Genomic DNA, 23,904 nt, shown 5'->3' with positions numbered 1-23,904 from the left:
GCCATGCAAGGGGACTCGGTGCACTAATTTGGGATCCCGGTCACTCTACGAAGAAAACGACCCAAAAAAATATATCCTCATGTCGACCTTTAGACCTGTCGACCTAGCACATGTCGACCTAGAAACCCTGTCGACCTTCCATCCATGTCGACCTATAGTGGTCGACCTAAACATTGTCGACCTAGATACTGTCGATTTGATGAACCACACCCGAGAATTTAGCTAGTGACATGGATACTCTTGATAAAGATAATGTCCTTTTTTCTCTCGGTTATATTAAGGACGCTGCAGATTACCTAAAGGACGCGGCGAGGGACGTCTGTCTCTTGGGTTCAAGGACCAATGCCATGCCGATATCTGCTAGGAGGGCCCTGTGGATCCATCAATGGAATGCTGATGCCGACTCCAAGAGGTCTATGGAAGCACTACCCTTCAAAGGTACGGTCTTGTTTGGGGACGGCTTGGCGGACCTAGTCTCGAACGCGACTGCGGGTAAATCCTCTTTTCTTCCTTATGTTCCCACACAACAGAAAAAGGCACCACATTAACAAATGCAGTCCTTTCGTCACAACAAATACAGGCGTGGGAAAGGTTCATCTTTCCTCGCCTCAAAGGGTAGAGGACGGTGAAAGAAACTTCCTGCAGCCTCAGGCGCACAGGACCAAAAGTCCTCCCCTGCTGCTACCAAGTCCACCGCATGACGCTGGGGCTTCCCTGGGGGAGTCCGGACCGGTGGGGGGCCGTCTTCGGATATTCAGTCAGGTCTGGATTCAATCAGACCTGGATCCTTGGGAGTTAGAGATCGTGTCTCAAGGATACAAACTGGAGTTTCGTGAGATGCCCCCTCACCGGTTCTTCATTTCGGCATTACCTGTAGTTCTTCCGGACAGGGAGGTGGGCCGGGGAGCGATTCAAAAATTGTGTCTGCAGAGGGTCATTGTTCCCGTCCCCCCGTCCCAGCGTGGGGAGGGGTTCTACTCGAGCCTCTTTGTGGTGCCGAAACCGGACGGTTCGGTCAGACCAATTCTAAATCTAAAATCCCTCAATCCATACTTGAAAGTGTTCAAGTTCAAGATGGAATCCCTTCGAGCGGTGATTGCCAGCCTGGAGGGGGGGGATTTTATGGCGTCAGTCAACATAAAAGATGCCTACTTACATGTGCCGATATATCCTCCGATTCAGGCTTTCCTCAGGTTTGCGATACAAGATTCTCATTACCAATTTCAGACGTTGCCGTTTGGGCTTTCCACGGCTCCGAGGATTTTCACCAAAGTCATGGCGGAAATGATGGTTCTTCTTCGCAAACAAGGGGTTTCAATTATCCTGTACTTGGACGATCTCCTGATAAAGGCGAGGTCCAAGGAACGGTTGCTGAGAAGTGTAGAGTTGTCACTCTCGGTTCTGCGACAGCACGGTTGGGTGCTCATTTGCCGAAATCCCAGTTGATTCCGACCACTCGGCTTCCTTTTCTGGGCATGATTCTGGACACGGATTTACAAAAGGTATTTCTTCCAGAAGAAAAGGCTCAGGAACTGCAGACGATGGTCAGGGAACTTCTGAAGCCGACGAGTGTGTCGATCCATCATTGTACTTGGGTTCTGGGGAAGATGGTTGCGGCGTACGAAGCCATACCATTTGGCAGATTTCACGCCCGGGGGTTTCAGTGGGACTTGCTGAGCAAATGGTCCGGGTCTCACCTACACATTCACCGGAAGATAAGTCTATCTCCCAGAGCCAGAATTTCTCTCCTGTGGTGGCTACAGGGTCATCACCTCCTAGGGGGACGTCGATTCGGTATCCAGGATTGGGTACTTCTGATAACAGATGCAAGTCTCCGGGGCTGGGGCGCAGTCACCCAAGGAAGAAACTTCCAGGGAAAATGGTCGCTCCAGGAAGCCTGTCTCCACATAAATATTCTCGAGTTAAGAGCCATTTACAACGGCCTGCTACAAGCAAGAAGCCTTCTTCAGGGTCGACCAGTTCTGGTACAGTCAGACAACATCACAGCGGTGGCGCATATAAACCGGCAAGGCGGAACGAGGAGCAGGGTGGCAATGGCGGAGGCCACAAAGATCCTTCGCTGGGCGGAACAACACGTGAACGCACTGTCAGCAGTTTTCCTGCCGGGGGTGGACAACTGGGAAGCAGATTTCCTCAGCAGACACGATCTCCATCCGGGAGAGTGGTTTTTGCAGAGGTGACAAGACGCTGGGGAATTCCGTTGATAGACATGATGGCGTCTCGGCTCAACAAGAAGCTCCCGAGGTATTGTACCAGGTCAAGGGACCCACAAGCCACTGCAGTGGACGCCCTGGTGTCTCCGTGGGTATTCCAGTCAGTGTATGTGTTCCCTCCACTTCCTCTCATTCCAAAGGTGCTGGGGATCATTCGACGAGCAAGGCTTCAGGCGATTCTCGTCGTTCCAGACTGGCCAAGAAGGGCCTGGTACCCGGATCTTCAGGACTTACTGGTGGAAGATCCATGGCTGCTTCCTCTAAGAGAGGATCTGTTGTTGCAGGGTCCATGCGTGTTTCCAGACTTACCGCGGCTGCGTTTGACGGCATGGAGGTTGAGCGCCAGATCTTAGCTCTTAAGGGTATTCCCAGGGAGGTCATTCCAACTCTCATTAAGGCTAGGAAGGAGGTTACGGCGAAACACTATCACCGTATTTGGAGGAAGTATGTTTCCTGGTGTGAGGCTAAAAGGGCTCCTGCGGAGGTTTTTCACTTGGGTCGTTTTCTCCACTTTTTACAGGCGGGCGTAGATGCAGGCCTGAAATTGGGTTCCATCAAAGTGCAGATTTCGGCTTTATCTATTTTCTTTCAAAAAGAATTAGCTGCCCTCCCGGAGGTTCAGACCTTTGTGAAAGGAGTAATGCATATCAATCCTCCGTTTGTACCTCCTGTAGCTCCATGGGACCTTGATGTCGTCTTACGGTTTCTCATGTCTTCCTGGTTTGAACCTTTGCGTAAGGTTGAGTTGAAGTTTCTCACCTGGAAGGTGGTTATGCTTTTGGCGGTGGCGTCTGCCAGGCGGGTGTCGGAGTTGGCGGCTTTATCTCATAAGAGCCCGTACTTGATTTTTCATTCGGATAGGGCGGAATTGAGGACTCGCCAACAATTTCTACCGAAGGTGGTTTCTTCATATCACATTAACCAACCTATTGTGGTTCCGGTGGCTACGGAAACGGTGGCGATTCCGAAATCTCTAGATGTTGTAAGAGCGTTGAAAATCTACGTCTCTAGGACAGCTGTTACTAGGAAGACTGAGGCATTGTTTGTTTGTATGCTGCCAACAGGATTGGTCATCCCGCTTCAAAACAGACTATTGCACGCTGGATCTGTAGTACGATCCAGCAGGCTCATTCTTCGGTCGGACTACCGGTACCGAAATCGGTAAAAGCCCATTCTACCAGGAAAGTGGGCTCATCTTGGGCGGCTGCCCGGGGCGTTTCGGCGTTACAACTTTGCCGAGCGGCTACTTGGTCGGGTTCTAACACGTTCGCTAAGTTCTATAAGTTTGATACCCTGGCCGATGAGGACCTGGCGTTTGCTCAGTCGGTGCTGCAGAGTCGTCCGCACTCTCCCGCCCGTTCTTGAGCTTTGGTATAATCCCCATGGTCCTTTTGGAGTCCCCAGCATCCTTTAGGACGTAAGAGAAAATAGGATTTTGGTACTTACCGATAAATCCTTTTCTCCTAGTCCGTAGAGGATGCTGGGCGCCCGTCCCTGTGCGGACTATTACTTGCAGTGTTTTTTCTTGCTGGGTAATTTAGTTTATACACGGGTTGTGTATTGGTTTGTTGCAGCTCGTTGCTGGCATTAATGCATACTGTTATCTGGTTTGAGGTTATTCCGGTTGTACGGTATGTTTATGGTGTGGGCTGGTAGTTTGGTAGCCCTTAGTTAAAACAAAAATCTTTCCTTGAAATGTCCGTCTCTCCTGGGCACAGTTCCTATAACTGGGGTCTGGAGGAGGGGCATAGAGGGAGGGGCCAGTTCACACCCAGATTAAGTCTTTTTAGTGTGCTCAAGCTCCTGCGGATCCCGTCTATACCCCATGGTCCTTTTGGAGTCCCCAGCATCCTCTACGGACTAGGAGAAAAGGTTTATCGGTAAGTACCAAAATCCTATTTTTTTTGTTACATTTTATATGTGATTTGGTAGTGGGGCTTTTTTTCCTGTAGCAAAAGCAAGTTTGACTAGTAATGCTGACCTTAATATAATATTACAAACAGTCTTGGCCAATCTGCAGCATAATTTGTTGCCACTACGGGTCCGGTATGATATACCAGAAGACAGGATGTCGACTGTCAGTATACATAATGAGAATCAATATTAAACAGTTTCAACAAGTGATTCACTTACAGTACCATGTCACAAGTTAGGGTCTGCACCAAATACAGACATAGTGGAAATACCGTTGAGATATTATTGTGAAAACTGTAGACTCCTTTTTTTAAATGTCACTGAGGGGGCTTTTCAGCATCACTAAGGAGACATGACTACCTCCCCCCCCTTTCCCCTCCACACCACCACCACAGAGACCAGGGTGTACCTTGTGAATACCTGCCTAACTTAGGGGGTCATCTAAGTTTAGCACAGCAACGATCATTCACACTGACATGCGGGGGGACGCCCAGTCAGTGCCCCCCCCCCCCGCAGAAGGGCAAAAGCATCGCACAGCGTTTGCACTTCAAGAGTAACTCCCGACCAGCGCAGCTTTAGCATGCTGGCCGGGAGCTACTCGTCGCTCCCCGGCCCGCCAATGGTCCAGCCACGCCTGCGTTGGCCGGACTGCTCCCCCTAAATGGCGGCATAACTCCGCCGTCCAGCCCCCTCCTGCCCAGCGGCCGCCTCACTGCGCTGCAACAAACTGCAGCAAGCGATCGGGTCGGAATGACCCCCTTAGAGTGACAATATTATCCCTTTTACCTGGGACGCTCATGGATTACACAGGTTCTGTGGCTGGCTGACTTCAAGCCTACATTTCAGATGGTTTTATTCAGCCACAGAACCTGTGTAATCCATGAGCGTAAAAGGGATAGTATGGTCACTCTCTCCTAACTCCCTGGCAATCAGGCTAAAGCAATCCTGGTAGTGACAGAGGAAAGGATGCCTAAAATAGGATCTGTCCCACTGATATCGGGGTGGTAGGAAAGTATGGAATGTGGATGGGACAAATTGATAACATCACTCATTTATTTTTTGTTAGAAATTCTTATCACACACTGGAACATTTTTCTTGCTTGAGCTGGATTAGGTTACTGTAGTTGGTTTTATTGATTACTAAATGCAAATACAGTAAATGTATACATATATAGTAATTAGATCCCATCTAAGGGGATTTTTTGTCCAATATAATGGAACCTGATTTCTCTTTATAATGCAACCAGGAACCCCTCCATACATTTTATATAATTCTTTCTATAAAAATGTATTAAGCAAGTCTTAGATAAATGAGAGCTTTATGAATATCAAGAGGCATTCTATGTATTTTCTATTTACCCTCATTTCTCATCTGCATAGACTAGCCATGGGAAGGTACTGCCTACGTCCTAGAGTACCATCATTTACTAGTGGCTAGCGTTTGTAAAACATTACCTTCACATTCAGTAACTTTAATAAACATCACTCATACAACGTGAAAGTAAATGAGGTTTGTCAATTTTATCTCTCCATCTTTTAAAAAAAAAATATTTTTATATCAGTTGTTTCTATATTTTTGTTCACTAATCAATATTTTATCCTGGTTACATACATTAAAAAAAAAAAGAAACAATATATTTAGTTACCCAGTACGAACTTCTGTAGGGTGAGAAGATAGACCCAGATGTGCCTGCGGACTGACATCCTGCAAAGCCTGGATTCTGTCAAAAGTGAAGAGATCAAGTAAGTGAAATAGCAAGCCATAAGGAAGACGCAGAGAGCTACATGGGTTGGCATGTAGTACACGGCATCTCATGTTACTGAAAGCACACGGCATGCAGGTACTTCCTTACAATTCATATCTCTGTGTCATGGAAATGTGCAATTTCAGAATGACTCACATCAACATCTCATCTACTTATTTTAACTGACGTTCACCTTCCCATAAGTATGACTTCAAATGTTCTCCTAATACATTACCACAAAAGGAAACCAGGGTTAGAATAAAAATATGGTTGTAAAAATGATCCAAATAACAAAATATAAAACATCTCTGCAAAGCAAATTTTATAAATACAGTATACAAAACACAATAAGGGTGGTCATTCCAAGTTGTTCTCTCGGTAAATTTCATCGCAGCGATTTTCCGCTTATTGCGCATGCGCAATGTTCGCACTGCGACTGCGCCAAGTAAATTTGCTATGCAGTTAGGTATTTTACTCACGGCATTACGAGGTTTTTTCTTTGTTCTGGTGATCGTAATGTGATTGACAGGAAGTGGGTGTTTCTGGGCGGAAACAGGCCGTTTTATGGGTGTGTGTGAAAAAACGCTGCCGTTTCTGGGAAAAACGCGGGAGTGACACGGAGGAGTGTCTGGGCGAACGCTGGGTGTGTTTGTGACGTCAAACCAGGAACGACAAGCACTGAACTGATCGCACTGGCAGAGTAAGTGTCGAGCAACTCAGAAACTGCACAGAGAAGTCTTTTCGCAATATTGCGAATCTTTCGTTCGCAATTTTGATATGCTAAGATTCACTCCCAGTAGGCGGCGGCTTAGCGTGTGCAAAGCTGCTAAAAGCAGCTTGCGAGCGAACAACTCGGAATGAGGGCCATAGAGTATTACTGTGATCGATATGTACATGTATTTAAAATACCTAGGAAATAATCCAGGTAGTACTGTACATTCATGTATAACACACTGGCTGAAAATAATAATGCATACTGTACAGTATCTTTGATTCTAATAAAAAAATGTATATGGTGAAGACCCCCCATCCCCCCCTTGTTCCTGCTGTCAGGATCAGTGACGCAGTGGTGAAAGGAGGTCAAGTGTTTGTCCTCTATTGATCCCCTGCTGACTCCAAATGCAAATGCTGGTTACCACTGCTTGTTCCTATTGCTCAGTGTGTACGATACATGCACAAAGGCATATGGTGTCATTCATACTCACATCATGACAGTTTCGCTTTGTACATTTCCCAATTCATGTTTAATGTTCTTCTTATATTTTGTCAACAATATACAGAAAATAAACCTTAATGACACAGGGCCTAATTCAGACCCTGTTGCTGATGTGCATACGCTGGTACGTGCATGTGAAAGGTCCTAAACTGTGTTCTCTTCAGAATGCAGATTAAGACCTGGAGGGGGGTGGGAATTAGAGATGTGCACTTGAAATTTTTCGGGTTTTGTGTTTTGGTTTTGGGTTCGGTTCCGCGGCCGTGTTTTGGGTTCGACCGCGTTTTGGCAAAACCTCATCGAATTTTTTTTGTCGGATTCGGGTGTGTTTTGGATTCGGGTGTTTTTCTCAAAAAACACTAAAAAACTGCTTAAATCATAGAATTTGGGGGTCATTTTGATCCCAAAGTATTATTAACCCCAAAAAACATAATTTCCACTCATTTTCAGTCTATTCTGAACACCTCACACCTCACAATATTATTTTTAGTCCTAAAATTTGCACCGAGGTCGCTGGATGACTAAGCTAAGCGACCCTAGTGGCCGACACAAACACCTGGCCCATCTAGGAGTGGCACTGCAGTGTCAGGCAGGATGGCCCTTCCAAAAAACACTCCCCAAACAGCACATGACGCAAAGAAGAAAAAAAGAGGCGCAATGAGGTAGCTGTGTGAGTAAGATTAGCGACCCTAGTGGCCGACACAAACACCTGGCCCATCTAGGAGTGGCACTGCAGTGTCACGCAGGATGGCCCTTCCAAAAAACACTCCCCAAACAGCACATGACGCAAAGAAGAAAAAAAGAGGCGCAATGAGGTAGCTGTGTGAGTAAGATTAGCGACCCTAGTGGCCGACACAAACACCGGGCCCATCTAGGAGTGGCACTGCAGTGTCACGCAGGATGGCCCTTCCAAAAAACACTCCCCAAACAGCACATGACGCAAAGAAGAAAAAAAGAGGCGCAATGAGGTAGCTGTGTGAGTAAGATTAGCGACCCTAGTGGCCGACACAAACACCGGGCCCATCTAGGAGTGGCACTGCAGTGTCACGCAGGATGGCCCTTCCAAAAAACACTCCCCAAACAGCACATGACGCAAAGAAGAAAAAAAGAGGCGCAATGAGGTAGCTGTGTGAGTAAGCTAAGCAACCCTAGTGGCCGACACAAACACCTGGCCCATCTAGGAGTGGCACTGCAGTGTCACGCAGGATGACCCTTCCAAAAAACACTCCCCAAACAGCACATGACGCAAAGAAGAAAAAAAGAGGCGCAATGAGGTAGCTGTGTGAGTAAGATAAGCGACACTAGTGGCCGACACAAACACCTGGCCCATCTAGGAGTGGCACTGCAGTGTCACGCAGGATGACCCTTCCAAAAAACACTCCCCAAACAGCACATGACGCAAAGAAGAAAAAAAGAGGCGCAATGAGGTAGCTGTGTGAGTAAGATAAGCGACCCTAGTGGCCGACACAAACACCTGGCCCATCTAGGAGTGGCACTGCAGTGTCACGCAGGATGGCCCTTCCAAAAAACACTCCCCAAACAGCACATGACGCAAAGAAGAAAAAAAGAGGCGCAATGAGGTAGCTGTGTGAGTAAGCTAAGCAACCCTAGTGGCCGACACAAACACCTGGCCCATCTAGGAGTGGCACTGCAGTGTCACGCAGGATGACCCTTCCAAAAAACACTCCCCAAACAGCACATGACGCAAAGAAGAAAAAAAGAGGCGCAATGAGGTAGCTGTGTGAGTAAGATAAGCGACCCTAGTGGCCGACACAAACACCTGGCCCATCTAGGAGTGGCACTGCAGTGTCACGCAGGATGGCCCTTCCAAAAAACACTCCCCAAACAGCACATGACGTAAAGAAGAAAAAAAGAGGCGCAATGAGGTAGCTGTGTGAGTAAGCTAAGCGACCCTAGTGGCCGACACAAACACCTGGCCCATCTAGGAGTGGCACTGCAGTGTCACGCAGGATGGCCCTTCCAAAAAACACTCCCCAAACAGCACATGACGCAAAGAAGAAAAAAAGAGGCGCAATGAGGTAGCTGTGTGAGTAAGCTAAGCAACCCTAGTGGCCGACACAAACACCTGGCCCATCTAGGAGTGGCACTGCAGTGTCACGCAGGATGACCCTTCCAAAAAACACTCCCCAAACAGCACATGACGCAAAGAAGAAAAAAAGAGGCGCAATGAGGTAGCTGTGTGAGTAAGATAAGCGACCCAAGTGGCCGACACAAACACCTGGCCCATCTAGGAGTGGCACTGCAGTGTCACGCAGGATGGCCCTTCCAAAAAACACTCCCCAAACAGCACATGACGCAAAGAAGAAAAAAAGAGGCGCAATGAGGTAGCTGTGTGAGTAAGATAAGCGACCCTAGTGGCCGACACAAACACCTGGCCCATCTAGGAGTGGCACTGCAGTGTCACGCAGGATGGCCCTTCCAAAAAACACTCCCCAAACAGCACATGACGCAAATAAAAATGAAAGAAAAAAGAGGTGCAAGATGGAATTGTCCTTGGGCCCTCCCACCCACCCTTATGTTGTATAAACAGGACATGCACACTTTAACCAACCCATCATTTCAGTGACAGGGTCTGCCACACGACTGTGACTGAAATGACGGGTTGGTTTGGACCCCCACCGAAAAAGAAGCAATTAATCTCTCCTTGCACAAACTGGCTCTACAGAGGCAAGATGTCCACCTCATCATCATCCTCCGATATATCACCGTGTACATCCCGCTCCTCACAGATTATCAATTCGTCCCCACTGGAATCCACCATCTCAGCTCCCTGTGTACTTTGTGGAGGCAATTGCTGCTGGTCAATGTCTCCACGGAGGAATTGATTATAATTCATTTTAATGAACATCATCTTCTCCACATTTTCTGGAAGTAACCTCGTACGCCGATTGCTGACAAGGTGAGCGGTGGCACTAAACACTCTTTCGGAGTACACACTTGTGGGAGGGCAACTTAGGTAGAATAAAGCCAGTTTGTGCAAGGGCCTCCAAATTGCCTCTTTTTCCTGCCAGTATAAGTACGGACTGTCTGACGTGCCTACTTGGATGCGGTCACTCATATAATCCTCCACCATTCTTTCAATGGTGAGAGAATCATATGCAGTGACAGTAGACGACATGTCCGTAATCGTTGTCAGGTCCTTCAGTCCGGACCAGATGTCAGCATCAGCAGTCGCTCCAGACTGCCCTGCATCACCGCCAGCGGGTGGGCTCGGAATTCTGAGCCTTTTCCTCGCACCCCCAGTTGCGGGAGAATGTGAAGGAGGAGATGTTGACAGGTCGCGTTCCGCTAGACTTGACAATTTTGTCACCAGCAGGTCTTTGAACCCCAGCAGACTTGTGTCTGCCGGAAAGAGAGATCCAAGGTAGGTTTTAAATCTAGGATCGAGCACGGTGGCCAAAATGTAGTGCTCTGATTTCAACAGATTGACCACCCGTGAATCCTTGTTAAGCGAATTAAGGGCTCCATCCACAAGTCCCACATGCCTAGCGGAATCGCTCCCTTTTAGCTCCTCCTTCAATGCCTCCAGCTTCTTCTGCAAAAGCCTGATGAGGGGAATGACCTGACTCAGGCTGGCAGTGTCTGAACTGACTTCACGTGTGGCAAGTTCAAAAGGTTGCAGAACCTTGCACAACGTTGAAATCATTCACCACTGCGCTTGAGACAGGTACATTCCACCTCCTATATCGTGCTCAATTGTATAGGCTTGAATGGCCTTTTGCTGCTCCTCCAACCTCTGAAGCATATATAGGGTTGAATTCCACCTCGTTACCACTTCTTGCTTCAGATGATGGCAGGGCAGGTTCAGGCGTTTTTGGTGGTGCTCCAGTCTTCTGTACGTGGTGCCTGTACGCCGAAAGTGTCCCGCAATTCTTCTGGCCACCGACAGCATCTCTTGCACGCCCCGGACATTTTTTTAAAAATTCTGCACCACCAAATTCAAGGTATGTGCAAAACATGGGACGTGCTGGAATTTGCCCATATTTAATGCACACACAATATTGCTGGCGTTGTCCTATGCCACAAATCCACAGGAGAGTCCAATTGGGGTAAGCCATTCCGCGATGATCTTCCACAGTTGCCGTAAGAGGTTTTCAGCTGTGTGCGTATTCTGGAAACCGGTGATACAAAGCGTAGCCTGCCTAGGAAAGAGTTGGCGTTTGCGAGATGCTGCTACTGGTGCCGCCGCTGCTGTTCTTGCGGCGGGAGTCCATACATCTACCCAGTGGGCTGTCACAGTCATATAGTCCTGACCCTGCCCTGCTCCACTTGTCCACATGTCCGTGGTTAAGTGGACATTGGGTACAACTGCATTTTTTAGGACACTGGTGAGTCTTTTTCTGACGTCCGTGTACATTCTCGGTATCGCCTGCCTAGAGAAGTGGAACCTAGATGGTACAGGTTGAGTATCCCATATCCAAATATTCCGAAATACGGAATATTCCGAAATACAGACTTTTTTTAGTGAGAGTGAGACAGTGAAACCTTTGTTTTTTGATGGCTCAATGTATACAAACTTTGTTTAATACACAAAGTTATTAAAAATATTGTATTAAATGACCTTCAGGCTGTGTGTATAAGGTGTATTTGAAACATACATGAATTGTGTGAATGTACACACACTTTGTTTAATGCACAAAGTTACAAAAAATATTGGCTACAATGACCTTCAGGCTGTGTGTATAAGGTGTATATGTAACATAAATGCATTCTGCGCTTAGATTTAGGTCCCAACACCATGATATCTCATTATGGTATGCAATTATTCCAAAATACGGAAAAATCCCATATCCAAAATACCTCTGGTCCCAAGCATTTTGGATAAGGGAGACTCAACCTGTATTTGGTAACGGGGGCACACTACCTCAAGAAATTGTCTAGTTCCCTGTGAACTAACGGCGGATACCGGACGCACGTCTAACACCAACATAGTTGTCAAGGCCTCAGTTATCCGCTTTGCAACAGGATGACTGCTGTGATATTTCATCTTCCTCGCAAAGGACTGTTGGACAGTCAATTGCTTGGTGGAAGTAGTAAAAGTGGGCTTACGACTTCCCCTCTGGGATGACCATCGACTCCCAGCAGCAACAACAGCAGCGCCAGCAGCAGTAGGCGTTACACGCAAGGATGCATCGGAGGAATCCCAGGCAGGAGAGGACTCGTCAGAATTGCCAGTGACATGGCCTGCAGGACTATTGGCATTCCTGGGGAAGGAGGAAATTGACACTGAGGGAGTTGGTGGGGTGGTTTGCGTGAGCTTGGTTACAAGATGAAGGGATTTACTGGTCAGTGGACTGCTTCCGCTGTCGCCCAAAGTTTTTGAACTTGTCACTGACTTATTATGAATGCGCTGCAGGTGACGTATAAGGGAGGATGTTCCGAGGTGGTTAACGTCCTTACCCCTACTTATTACAGCTTGACAAAGGCAACACACGGCTTGACAAATGTTGTCCGCATTTCTGTTGAAATACTTCCACACCGAAGAGCTGATTTTTTTGGTATTTTCACCAGGCATGTCAACGGCCCTATTCCTCCCACGGACAACAGGTGTCTCCCCGGGTGCCTGACTTAAACAAACCACCTCACCATCAGAATCCTCCTTGTCAATTTCCTCCCCAGCGCCAGCAACACCCATATCCTCCTCATCCTGGTGTACTTCAACACTGACATCTTCAATCTGACTATCAGGAACTGGACTGCGGGTGCTCCTTCCAGCACTTGCAGGGGGCGTGCAAATGGTGGAAGGCGCATGCTTTTCACGTCCAGTGTTGGGAAGGTCAGGCATCGCTACCGACACAATTGGACTCTCCTTGTGGATTTGGGATTTGGAAGAACGCACAGTTCTTTGCGGTGCTTTTGCCAGCTTGAGTCTTTTCATTTTTCTAGAGAGAGGCTGAGTGCTTCCATCCTCATGTGAAGCTGAACCACTAGCCATGAACATAGGCCAGGGCCTCAGCCGTTCCTTGCCACTCCGTGTGGTAAATGGCATATTGGCAAGTTTACGCTTCTCCTCCGACAATTTTATTTTAGATTTTGGAGTCCTTTTTTTACTGATATTTGGTGTTTTGGATTTGACATGCTCTGTACTATGACATTGGGCATCGGCCTTGGCAGACGACGTTGCTGGCATTTCATCGTCTCGGCCATGACTAGTGGCAGCAGCTTCAGCACGAGGTGGAAGTGGATCTTGATCTTTCCCTAATTTTGGAACCTCAACATTTTTGTTCTCCATATTTTAATAGGCACAACTAAAAGGCACCTCAGGTAAACAATGGAGATGGATGGATACTAGTATACTTATGGATGGACCAGCGACTGCCGACACAGAGGTAGCTACAGCCGTGGACTACCGTACTGTGTCTGCTGCTATTATAGACTGGATGATAATGAGATGAAATTAATATATATATATATATATAATATCACTAGTACTGCAGCCGGACAGGTATATATATTTATTATGTAATGACTGATGATGGACCTGCTGGACACTGTCAGCTCAGCAGCACCGCAGACTGCTACAGTAAGCTACTATAGTAGTATGTATCAAGATGAAAGAGAAAAAAAAAAAACCACGGGTAGGTGGTATACAATTATGGATGGACCAGCGACTGCCGACACAGAGGTAGCTACAGCCGTGGACTACCGTACTGTGTCTGCTGCTAATATAGACTGGATGATAATGAGATGAAATTAATATATATATATATATATAATATCACTAGTACTGCAGCCGGACAGGTATATATATTTATTATGTAATGACTGATGACGGACCTGCTGGACACTGTCAGCTCAGCAGCACCGCAGACTGCTACAGTAAGCTACTATAGTAGTATGTATCAAGAAGAAAGAGAAAAAAAAAACCACGGGTAGGTGGTATACAATTATGGATGGACCAGCGACTGCCGACACAGAGGTAGCTACAGCCGTAGACTACCGTACTGTGTCTGCTGCTAATATAGACTGGATGATAATGAGATGAAATTAATATATATATATATAATATCACTAGTACTGCAGCCGGACAGGTATATATATTTATTATGTAATGACTGATGACAGACCTGCTGGACACTGTCAGCTCAGCAGCACCGCAGACTGCTACAGTAAGCTACTATAGTAGTATGTATCAAGAAGAAAGAGAAAAAAAAAAACCACGGGTAGGTGGTATACAATTATGGATGGACCAGCGACTGCCGACACAGAGGTAGCTACAGCCGTGGACTACCGTACTGTGTCTGCTGCTAATATAGACTGGATGATAATGAGATGAAATTAATATATATATATATATATAATATCACTAGTACTGCAGCCGGACAGGTATATATATTTATTATGTAATGACTGATGACGGACCTGCTGGACACTGTCAGCTCAGCAGCACCGCAGACTGCTACAGTAAGCTACTATAGTAGTATGTATCAAGAAGAAAGAGAAAGAAAAAAACCACGGGTAGGTGGTATACAATTATGGATGGACCAGCGACTGCCGACACAGAGGTAGCTACAGCCGTGGACTACCGTACTGTGTCTGCTGCTAATATAGACTGGATGATAATGAGATGAAATTAATATATATATATATATATAATATCACTAGTACTGCAGCCGGACATTTATATATATTTATTATGTAATGACTGATGACGGACCTGCTGGACACTGTCAGCTCAGCAGCACCGCAGACTGCTACAGTAAGCTACTATAGTAGTATGTATCAAGAAGAAAGAGAAAAAAAAAACCACGGGTAGGTGGTATACAATTATGGATGGACCAGCGACTGCCGACACAGAGGTAGCTACAGCCGTGGACTACCGTACTGTGTCTGCTGCTAATATAGACTGGATGATAATGAGATGAAATTAATATATATATATATATATATATATATATAATATCACTAGTACTGCAGCCGGACAGGTATATATATTTATTATGTAATGACTGATGACGGACCTGCTGGACACTGTCAGCTCAGCAGCACCGCAGACTGCTACAGTAAGCTACTATAGTAGTATGTATCAAGAAGAAAAGAAAAAAAAACACGGGTAGGTGGTATACATATACAATTATATATATATTATATACAATTATATATATATATATATATATATATATTAAACTGGTGGTGATTAATTAAACTGGTGGTCAGGTCACTGGTCACACTATCAGCAACTTGCAAGTAGTACTCCTAAGCAGACAATCACAATATATACTGGTGGTCAGTGTGGTCACAATGGCAGTGTGGCACTCTGGCAGCAGAGTGCCAGCAAAAGTGTGCACTGTACGTTAAAATATGTACTCCTGCTCTCAGACTCTAACTGCTCCCCACTGTCTCCCCCACAAGTCAGATATACAGTCACACTATCACTTCAGCAAGTAGTAGTACTCCTCCTAATGCTCCCCAAAATTACTAAAGTAAATAATACTGTGTCTCTCTCTACTCTAGTAGTCTCACTCTCTATAAACGGAGAGGACGCCAGCCACGTCCTCTCCCTATCAATCTCAATGCACGTGTGAAAAAATGGCGGCGACGCGCGGCTCCTTATATAGAATCCGAGTCTCGCGATAGAATCCGAGCCTCGCGAGAATCCGACAGCAAGATGATGACGTTCGGGCGCGCTCGGGTTAACCGAGCAAGGCGGGAAGATCCGAGTCGCTCGGACCCGTGTAAAAAAAACTGAAGTTCGGGCGGGTTCGGTTTCCGAGGAACCGAACCCGCTCATCTCTAGTGGGAATGGGGCGTCAATGCTGTTTTTTGTGGGCGTCGAAGATCCATTTAAGGGATGTGGTCCGGACAACTGAGGCATGTCCGGACCATTGCTGGGACGGGCCATGGAGGCTGCGTGACGTCATACGCAGCCGCTGCGTCTCATAACATGACGTGTAGCCATCTGCCTTCGACTTTTATAATCCAGAAAATAGTATTGTAATTCCGAATACATAGTATCTAAGGTTGAAAAAAGACAATTGTCCATCGGGTTCAACCTATTTGTGGTCTATGCACGATTATTTTATATAAAATTTTGACTGAAGTTGCTGACTGCCGTTCCGATTAACCCCTCTTTTTTATAATAACCATAGTACATGACTAAGTAATAACCATAGTGCGTGACAATAGTACTCCTTTTCTTAATTACCTTTGGTGTACAAAGCCTGTCAGCACGTTCGTTTTCTATTATTGGTCCAAACTCACTCATCTTAGTCAGGTATCCGTTCGGCAGGTCGACCCTACTTAGGTCGACAGTCACTAGGTCGACATTGGCATTGTTGACTTGGACAAATTGTCGACCCATGAAAATGGTCGACACAGGACAGGTCGATCCATGGAAAGGACGACATGGCTTTTTTTAAAGAGATTGTTAACTTTTTCTTACTTTACCATCCACGTGGATTACGATAGGGAATAGTAACCTGTCCCGAGTGCAGCGGTAGCGAAGCAAGGCACCTTGCCCGCAGCCAAACGAGCCATGCAAGGGGACGCGGTACACTAATTGGGGTTCCTGGTCATGTTATGGAAAAAATGACACCAAAAACAGTTCACAAATCCATGCCAACCTTTTCATGTGTCGACCTGTCGCGTGTCGACTATTTTCATGTGGTGGCTATTTCTCCATGTCGACCATGTCAATGTCAACCAATAGTGGTCAACCTAATGACTATCGACCTTAACATGGTGGACCATTCATACCAGAACCCTCCAGTCATACTCAGCTTTCACCTAATCCCGCAGTAATAAATACTTGCCTACTTTTGAAAAAGCATTTCAGGGAGATTGTGAAAGTAACACCTATCAGCGCGGACGTGTACTGCTACATCTGAGAAGCATCACAGAACATTGACTTACTGTACATCCAAATGTAAATGACCCCACAGCAGTAAGTAAGGTCTACTTGATGAAAAGACACTGATGCTTATCAGGGCTTGCTCGTGTATTCTGTTTTGCAAGAGGTTCCATAGTTTCTGTTATTAGGAATAGCTTGGATTAAAAGTAGTTTAACACTTGTATTGCCTGAGTTCCCTAATTAATTTCATTTGATAAAACAGAAACAGTCTGTGCAGTGTGTTTTTATTTGGTTACTAGGTGATTCATCGCGCCCTACGGGCGCTCTTCACACCGTCGTAAGGGGCTACGCCCCCTTAACCCTTGCACACCCTTGTGGCGTGCAATATTTTTATTATATGGAGTATTACCTCCAATCATAATTGTGTGAGTGGTTAAATATTGCACGGATAAAGGGCCTGCAATGGTTAAGGGGTCGAAGCCCCTTGCAATGGTGTGAACAGCGCACGCAGGGCCTGATGAATCACCTAGTAGGTGCTTTGATTGGGGGAGTGGCGGGTGCGGGGAGGATGCGGATGGGATCCAGGGGTGCTGCGGGAGGGGGAGGGGCAGTTGTGGTGGTGCTGCAGGTGGGGGATGGGCTGGTGCAGTGGTGCCGCAGGTGGGAGTCCGGAGCCACTGTTGGTGGGGGAGGAGCAGTTGCGGGGGTGCCCCGGGTGGGGGAGGGGCAAATGCGGGGGTGAGGGGCGGGAAGGGGTCCGGAGCTACCGTGGGTGCTGGAGGGGATGTGTGGGGGTGCAGCAGATGGGGCCCGGAGGTACTGTGAGTGGGGGAGGGGTGGGTAATGCTTATCCTGCTTCTCCTGTCAGCAGCTAAACTGCTGTCCTCCCTTTGGCAGTGGCTCTCCCGGAGACTCGCACAGCAGCCAGTCACTATTGTTAGCGCCGGTGTCCCAACGCGCCGCACTACAGGGAAGAAGAAGCACTCAATAAACTACAGCTCCCAGCAGCCCTAAGGGCCAGAATGCTTCGGCGCTAAGGGCTGCTGGGAGCTATAGTTTATTTAGTGCGTCTACTTCCCTGTAATGCGGCGCATTGGGACACTGGTGCTAACAATAGTGACTGGCTGGCAGAACTGACTGACTGGCTGAATCAATGTAAAAGGTGAGAGTGCTGTGCAGTGTCAGTGACACTGCACACAGGCCCGGCGCTAGCCGCACAGCAAAGGGATGCAGTACAGAGAGGCACCAGGAAGGAGAGGCGTTCTCCCTGCTCTGCATCCCTGTCCTTAGCTGCTGCTGCTATCCCTGCTGCTGCTGCCGGCTGCTGTCACACATGCACTGGTAGAGGGGGCGTTACGTGTGTAAGCGGCACTGCTACAGTGGGCATTGCGTGTGTAAGCGGCACTGGTACAGGGGGCGTTACGTGTGTAAGCGGCACTGGTACAGGGGGCATTACGTGTATAAGCGGCACTGGTACAGGGGGCATTACGTGTGTAAGCGGAACTGGTACAGGGGGCATTACGTGTGTAAGCGGCACTGGTACAGGGGGCGTTACGTGTGTAAGCAGCACTGGTACAGGGGGCGTTACGTGTGTAAGCATCTCTGGTACAGGGGGGCGTTACAAGTGTAAGCATCACTGGTACAGGGGGCGTTACGTGTCTAAGCATCACTGGTACAGGGGTCGTTACGTGTCTAAGCATCACTGGTACAGAGGGTATTACGTGTCTAAGCAGCACTGGTACAGAGGGCATTACGTGTGTAAGCGTCACTGCTACAGGGGGCGTTACGTGTGTAAGCGTCACTGGTACAGAGGGGCATTACGGGTGTAAGCGTCACTGCTACAGGGGGCGTTACGTGTGTAAGCATCACTGCTACAGGGGGCGTTACGTGTGTAAGCATCTCTGGTACAGGGGGCGTTACTTGTGTAAGCGTCACTGGTACAGGGGGGCATTACATGTGTAAGCGGCGCTGGTACAGGGGGGCATTACATGTGTAAGCATCACTGGTACAGGGGGCATTACGTGTGTAAGCACCACTGGTACAGGGGCCGTTACGTGTCTAAGCGGCACAGATACAGGGGCGTTACATGTCTAAGCATCACTGGTACAGAGGGCGTTACGTGTCTAAGCGGCACTGGTACAGAGGACGTTACGTGTGTAAGCGTCACTGCTACAGGGGGCGTTACGTGTGTAAGCGTCACTGGTACAGGGGGGCGTTACATGTGTAAGCGTCATTGGTACGGGGGGGGCGTTACATGTGTAAGCGTCACTGGTACAGGGGGCGTTACGTGTGTAAGCGTCACTGATATAGGGGGGCGTTACATGTGTAAGTGTCACTGGTACAGGGGGCATTACATGTGTAAGTGTCTCTTCTATAGGGGGTATTATGTGCGCTGTGCCTGTGTAAAGTATGCGTGGTTGCAAATTTATAGTTTGCAGGGGGGCGCCGAACACCCTAGCACCGGCCCAGACTGCACACTCACTGCACAGCACTGTCACCTTTTACATTGATTCAGCATCCAGACATTACCCTCCGTGATATCACCCACTCTATCTGTTACATTAGCCATACCTCCCAACTTTCTTGTTCGGGGAAGCGGGACACTTGCGCGGCGAAGCCGCGCGCGCTCCCGAAAAGGGGGTGTGGCCTACGGAAAGGGGGCGTGGTTTCGCGGGAGGACCCGCGATCTCGAGTCACGCCCCCGTTTTCGTCACTGAGGGGGCATGCCCAGCGCTCTGTGAGCCGCTGGCATGCCTCCTCTCCCTCTGTCTGCACTGAATAGACGCTGTGCGCATGCGCACAGCGTCTATTCACCGCTGCTCTGTTAAGCAGGGCAGCGGGTGACAGAGACTCCCAACTGCCCCCCCCCACCGCGGGACACTGCGGCCCGCGGGTGGGACAGCGGGACAGTCCCCAAAAAACGGGACTGTCCCGCGAAAATCGGGACAGTTGGGAGGTATGCATTAGCTATCTCGGGGCTTCCAGGCCGACAGCCCAGGTGCTGTGTTGCGGAGTCAGTGCCTCTGGGGATCTGGGCGCAGCTGTGGCTGGGAGGCACTTCTGTGACATCACACGCAGAGGAGGCTCCGGGGCTCAGAGAGTATGCGGCACAGGGAGGGCTATGAAAGCCTTCTGCTGCGCCGCTTTCATACACATCTATGCCGGTGGCCGCAGCAGCTTTTGTTCCATCTACGCTGCAGCTAGGGAGTGGGGATTGTTGATGCTGGAGGGGGCAGGCGGACTGGCAGCAGGACATAGGACGCTGCAGTACAAGGATGTTTATACTAGAGATGAGCGGGTTCGGTTTCTCTGAATCCGAACCCGCCCGAACTTCATGGTTTTTTTCACGGGTCCGAGCAGACTCGGATCCTCCCGCCTTGCTCGGTTAACCCGAGCGCGCCCGAACGTCATCATGACGCTGTCGGATTCTCGCGAGACTCGGATTCTATATAAGGAGCCGCGCGTCGCCGCCATTTTCACACGTGCATTGAGATTGATAGGGAGAGGACGTGGCTGGCGTCCTCTCCATTTAGATTAGAAGAGAGAGAGAGAGAGAGAGATTGACCTGATTTACTGGAGCTTAGGAGTACTGTAGAAGTGTAGAGAGTGCAGAGTTTACTAGTGACTGACCACAGTGACCACCAGACAGTGCAGTTTTATTTAATATATCCGTTCTCTGCCTGAAAAAAACGATACACACAGTGACTCAGTCACATACCATATCTGTGTGCACTGCTCAGCCCAGTGTGCTGCATCATCTATGTATATATATCTGACTGTGCTCAGCTCACACAGCTTATAATTGTGGGGGAGACTGGGGAGCACTGCAGTGCCAGTTATAGGTTATAGCAGGAGCCAGGAGTACATATTATATTAAAATTAAACAGTGCACACTTTTGCTGCAGCAGTGCCACTGCCAGTGTGACTGACCAGTGACCTGACCACACTGACCACCAGTATAGTTAGTAGTATACTATATTGTGATTGCCTGAAAAAGTTAAACACTCGTCGTGTGACTTCACTTGTGTGGTGTTTTTTTTTTTATTCTATAAAAAACTCATTCTGCTGACAGACAGTGTCCAGCAGGTCCGTCATTATATAATATATACCTGTCCGGCTGCAGTAGTGATATATATATATTTTTTATATCATTATTTATCATCCAGTCGCAGCAGACACAGTACGGTAATTCACGGCTGTAGCTACCTCTGTGTCGGCACTCGGCAGTCCATCCATAATTGTATACCACCTACCCGTGGTTTTTTTTTCTTTCTTCTTTATACATACATACTACTACATCTCTTTATCAACCAGTCTATATTAGCAGCAGACACAGTACAGTACGGTAGTCCACGGCTGTAGCTACCTCTGTGTCGGCACTCGGCAGTCCGTCCATAATTGTATACCACCTACCCGTGGTTTTTTTTTCTTTCTTCTTTATGCATACATACTACTACATCTCTTTATCAACCAGTCTATATTAGCAGCAGACACAGTACAGTACGGTAGTTCACGGCTGTAGCTACCTCTGTGTCGGCACTCGGCAGTCCGTCCATAATTGTATACCACCTACCCGAGGTTTTTTTTTCTTTCTTCTTTATACATACATACTACTACATCTCTTTATCAACCAGTCTATATTAGCAGCAGACACAGTACAGTACGGTAGTTCACGGCTGTAGCTACCTCTGTGTCGGCACTCGGCAGTCCGTCCATAATTGTATACCATCTACCCGAGGTTTTTTTTTCTTTCTTCTTTATACATACATACTACTACATCTCTTTATCAACCAGTCTATATTAGCAGCAGACACAGTACAGTACGGTAGTTCACGGCTGTAGCTACCTCTGTGTCGGCACTCGGCAGTCCGTCCATAATTGTATACCACCTACCCGAGGTTTTTTTTCTTTCTTCTTTATACATACATACTACTACATCTCTTTATCAACCAGTCTATATTAGCAGCAGACACAGTACAGTACGGTAGTTCACGGCTGTAGCTACCTCTGTGTCGGCACTCGGCAGTCCGTCCATAATTGTATACCACCTACCCGTGGTTTTTTTTTCTTTCTTCTTTATACTTATACATACTACTACATCTCTTTATCAACCAGTCTATATTAGCAGCAGACACAGTACAGTACGGTAGTCCACGGCTGTAGCTACCTCTGTGTCGGCACTCGGAAGTCCGTCCATAATTGTATACCACCTACCCGTGGTTTTTTTTTCTTTCTTCTTTATACTTATACATACTACTACATCTCTTTATCAACCAGTCTATATTAGCAGCAGACACAGTACAGTACGGTAGTCCACGGCTGTAGCTACCTCTGTGTCGGCACTCGGAAGTCCGTCCATAATTGTATACCACCTACCCGTGGTTTTTTTTTCATTCTTCTTTATACTTATACATACTACTACATCTCTTTATCAACCAGTCTATATTAGCAGCAGACACAGTACAGTACGGTAGTCCACGGCTGTAGCTACCTCTGTGTCGGCACTCGGCAGTCCGTCCATAATTGTATACCACCTACCCGTGGTTTTTTTTTCTTTCTTCTTTATACTTATACATACTACTACATCTCTTTATCAACCAGTCTATATTAGCAGCAGACACAGTACAGTACGGTAGTCCACGGCTGTAGCTACCTCTGTGTCGGCACTCGGCAGTCCGTCCATAATTGTATACCACCTACCCGTGGTTTTTTTTTCTTTCTTCTTTATACTTATACATACTACTACATCTCTTTATCAACCAGTCTATATTAGCAGCAGACACAGTACAGTACGGTAGTCCACGGCTGTAGCTACCTCTGTGTCGGCACTCGGCAGTCCGTCCATAATTGTATACCACCTACCCATGGTTTTTTTTTCATTCTTCTTTATACTTATACATACTACTACATCTCTTTATCAACCAGTCTATATTAGCAGCAGACACAGTACAGTACGGTAGTTCACGGCTGTAGCTACCTCTGTGTCGGCACTCGGCAGTCCGTCCATAATTGTATACCACCTACCCGTGGTTTTTTTTTCTTTCTTCTTTATACTTATACATACTACTACATCTCTTTATCAACCAGTCTATATTAGCAGCAGACACAGTACAGTACGGTAGTCCACGGCTGTAGCTACCTCTGTGTCGGCACTCGGCAGTCCGTCCATAATTGTATACTAGTATCCATCCATCTCCATTGTTTACCTGAGGTGCCTTTTAGTTGTGCCTATTAAAATATGGAGAACAAAAATGTTGAGGTTCCAAAATTAGGGAAAGATCAAGATCCACTTCCACCTCGTGCTGAAGCTGCTGCCACTAGTCATGGCCGAGACGATGAAATGCCAGCAACGTCGTCTGCCAAGGCCGATGCCCAATGTCATAGTACAGAGCATGTCAAATCCAAAACACCAAATATCAGTAAAAAAAGGACTCCAAAACCTAAAATAAAATTGTCGGAGGAGAAGCGTAAACTTGCCAATATGCCATTTACCACACGGAGTGGCAAGGAACGGCTGAGGCCCTGGCCTATGTTCATGGCTAGTGGTTCAGCTTCACATGAGGATGGAGGCACTCAGCCTCTCGCTAGAAAAATGAAAAGACTCAAGCTGGCAAAAGCAGTAGCACCGCAAAGAACTGTGCGTTCTTCGAAATCCCAAATCCACAAGGAGAGTCCAATTGTGTCGGTTGCGATGCCTGACCTTCCCAACACTGGACGTGAAGAGCATGCGCCTTCCACCATTTGCACGCCCCCTGCAAGTGCTGGAAGGAGCACCCGCAGTCCAGTTCCTGATAGTCAGATTGAAGATGTCAGTGTTGAAGTACACCAGGATGAGGAGGATATGGGTGTTGCTGGCGCTGGGGAGGAAATTGACCAGGAGGATTCTGATGGTGAGGTGGTTTGTTTAAGTCAGGCACCCGGGGAGACACCTGTGTCCGTGGGAGGAATATGGCCGTTGACATGCCTGGTGAAAATACCAAAAAAATC

General features: G+C 47.5%; 1 protein-coding gene across 1 annotated transcript in view; it reads right to left on the bottom strand.

Annotated features, from left to right (window-relative positions):
- The window catches only part of IL2RB (interleukin 2 receptor subunit beta), a 133,429-nt gene that overhangs the window by 67,357 nt on the left and 42,168 nt on the right, over nt 1-23,904 (bottom strand). The window contains exon 2 of the mRNA XM_063940655.1: nt 5,795-5,869. Within this exon, the coding sequence (XP_063796725.1) occupies nt 5,795-5,852 (58 nt within the window). The 5' untranslated portion in view covers nt 5,853-5,869. The remainder of the gene's footprint in view (nt 1-5,794; nt 5,870-23,904) is intronic.

This window comes from Pseudophryne corroboree, chromosome 9 (assembly GCF_028390025.1).
Source record: "Pseudophryne corroboree isolate aPseCor3 chromosome 9, aPseCor3.hap2, whole genome shotgun sequence".
NCBI lineage: Eukaryota > Metazoa > Chordata > Amphibia > Anura > Myobatrachidae > Pseudophryne > Pseudophryne corroboree.
Note: the sequence above shows the minus strand (reverse complement) of the source record. Positions and strands in the feature narration are given on the sequence as shown.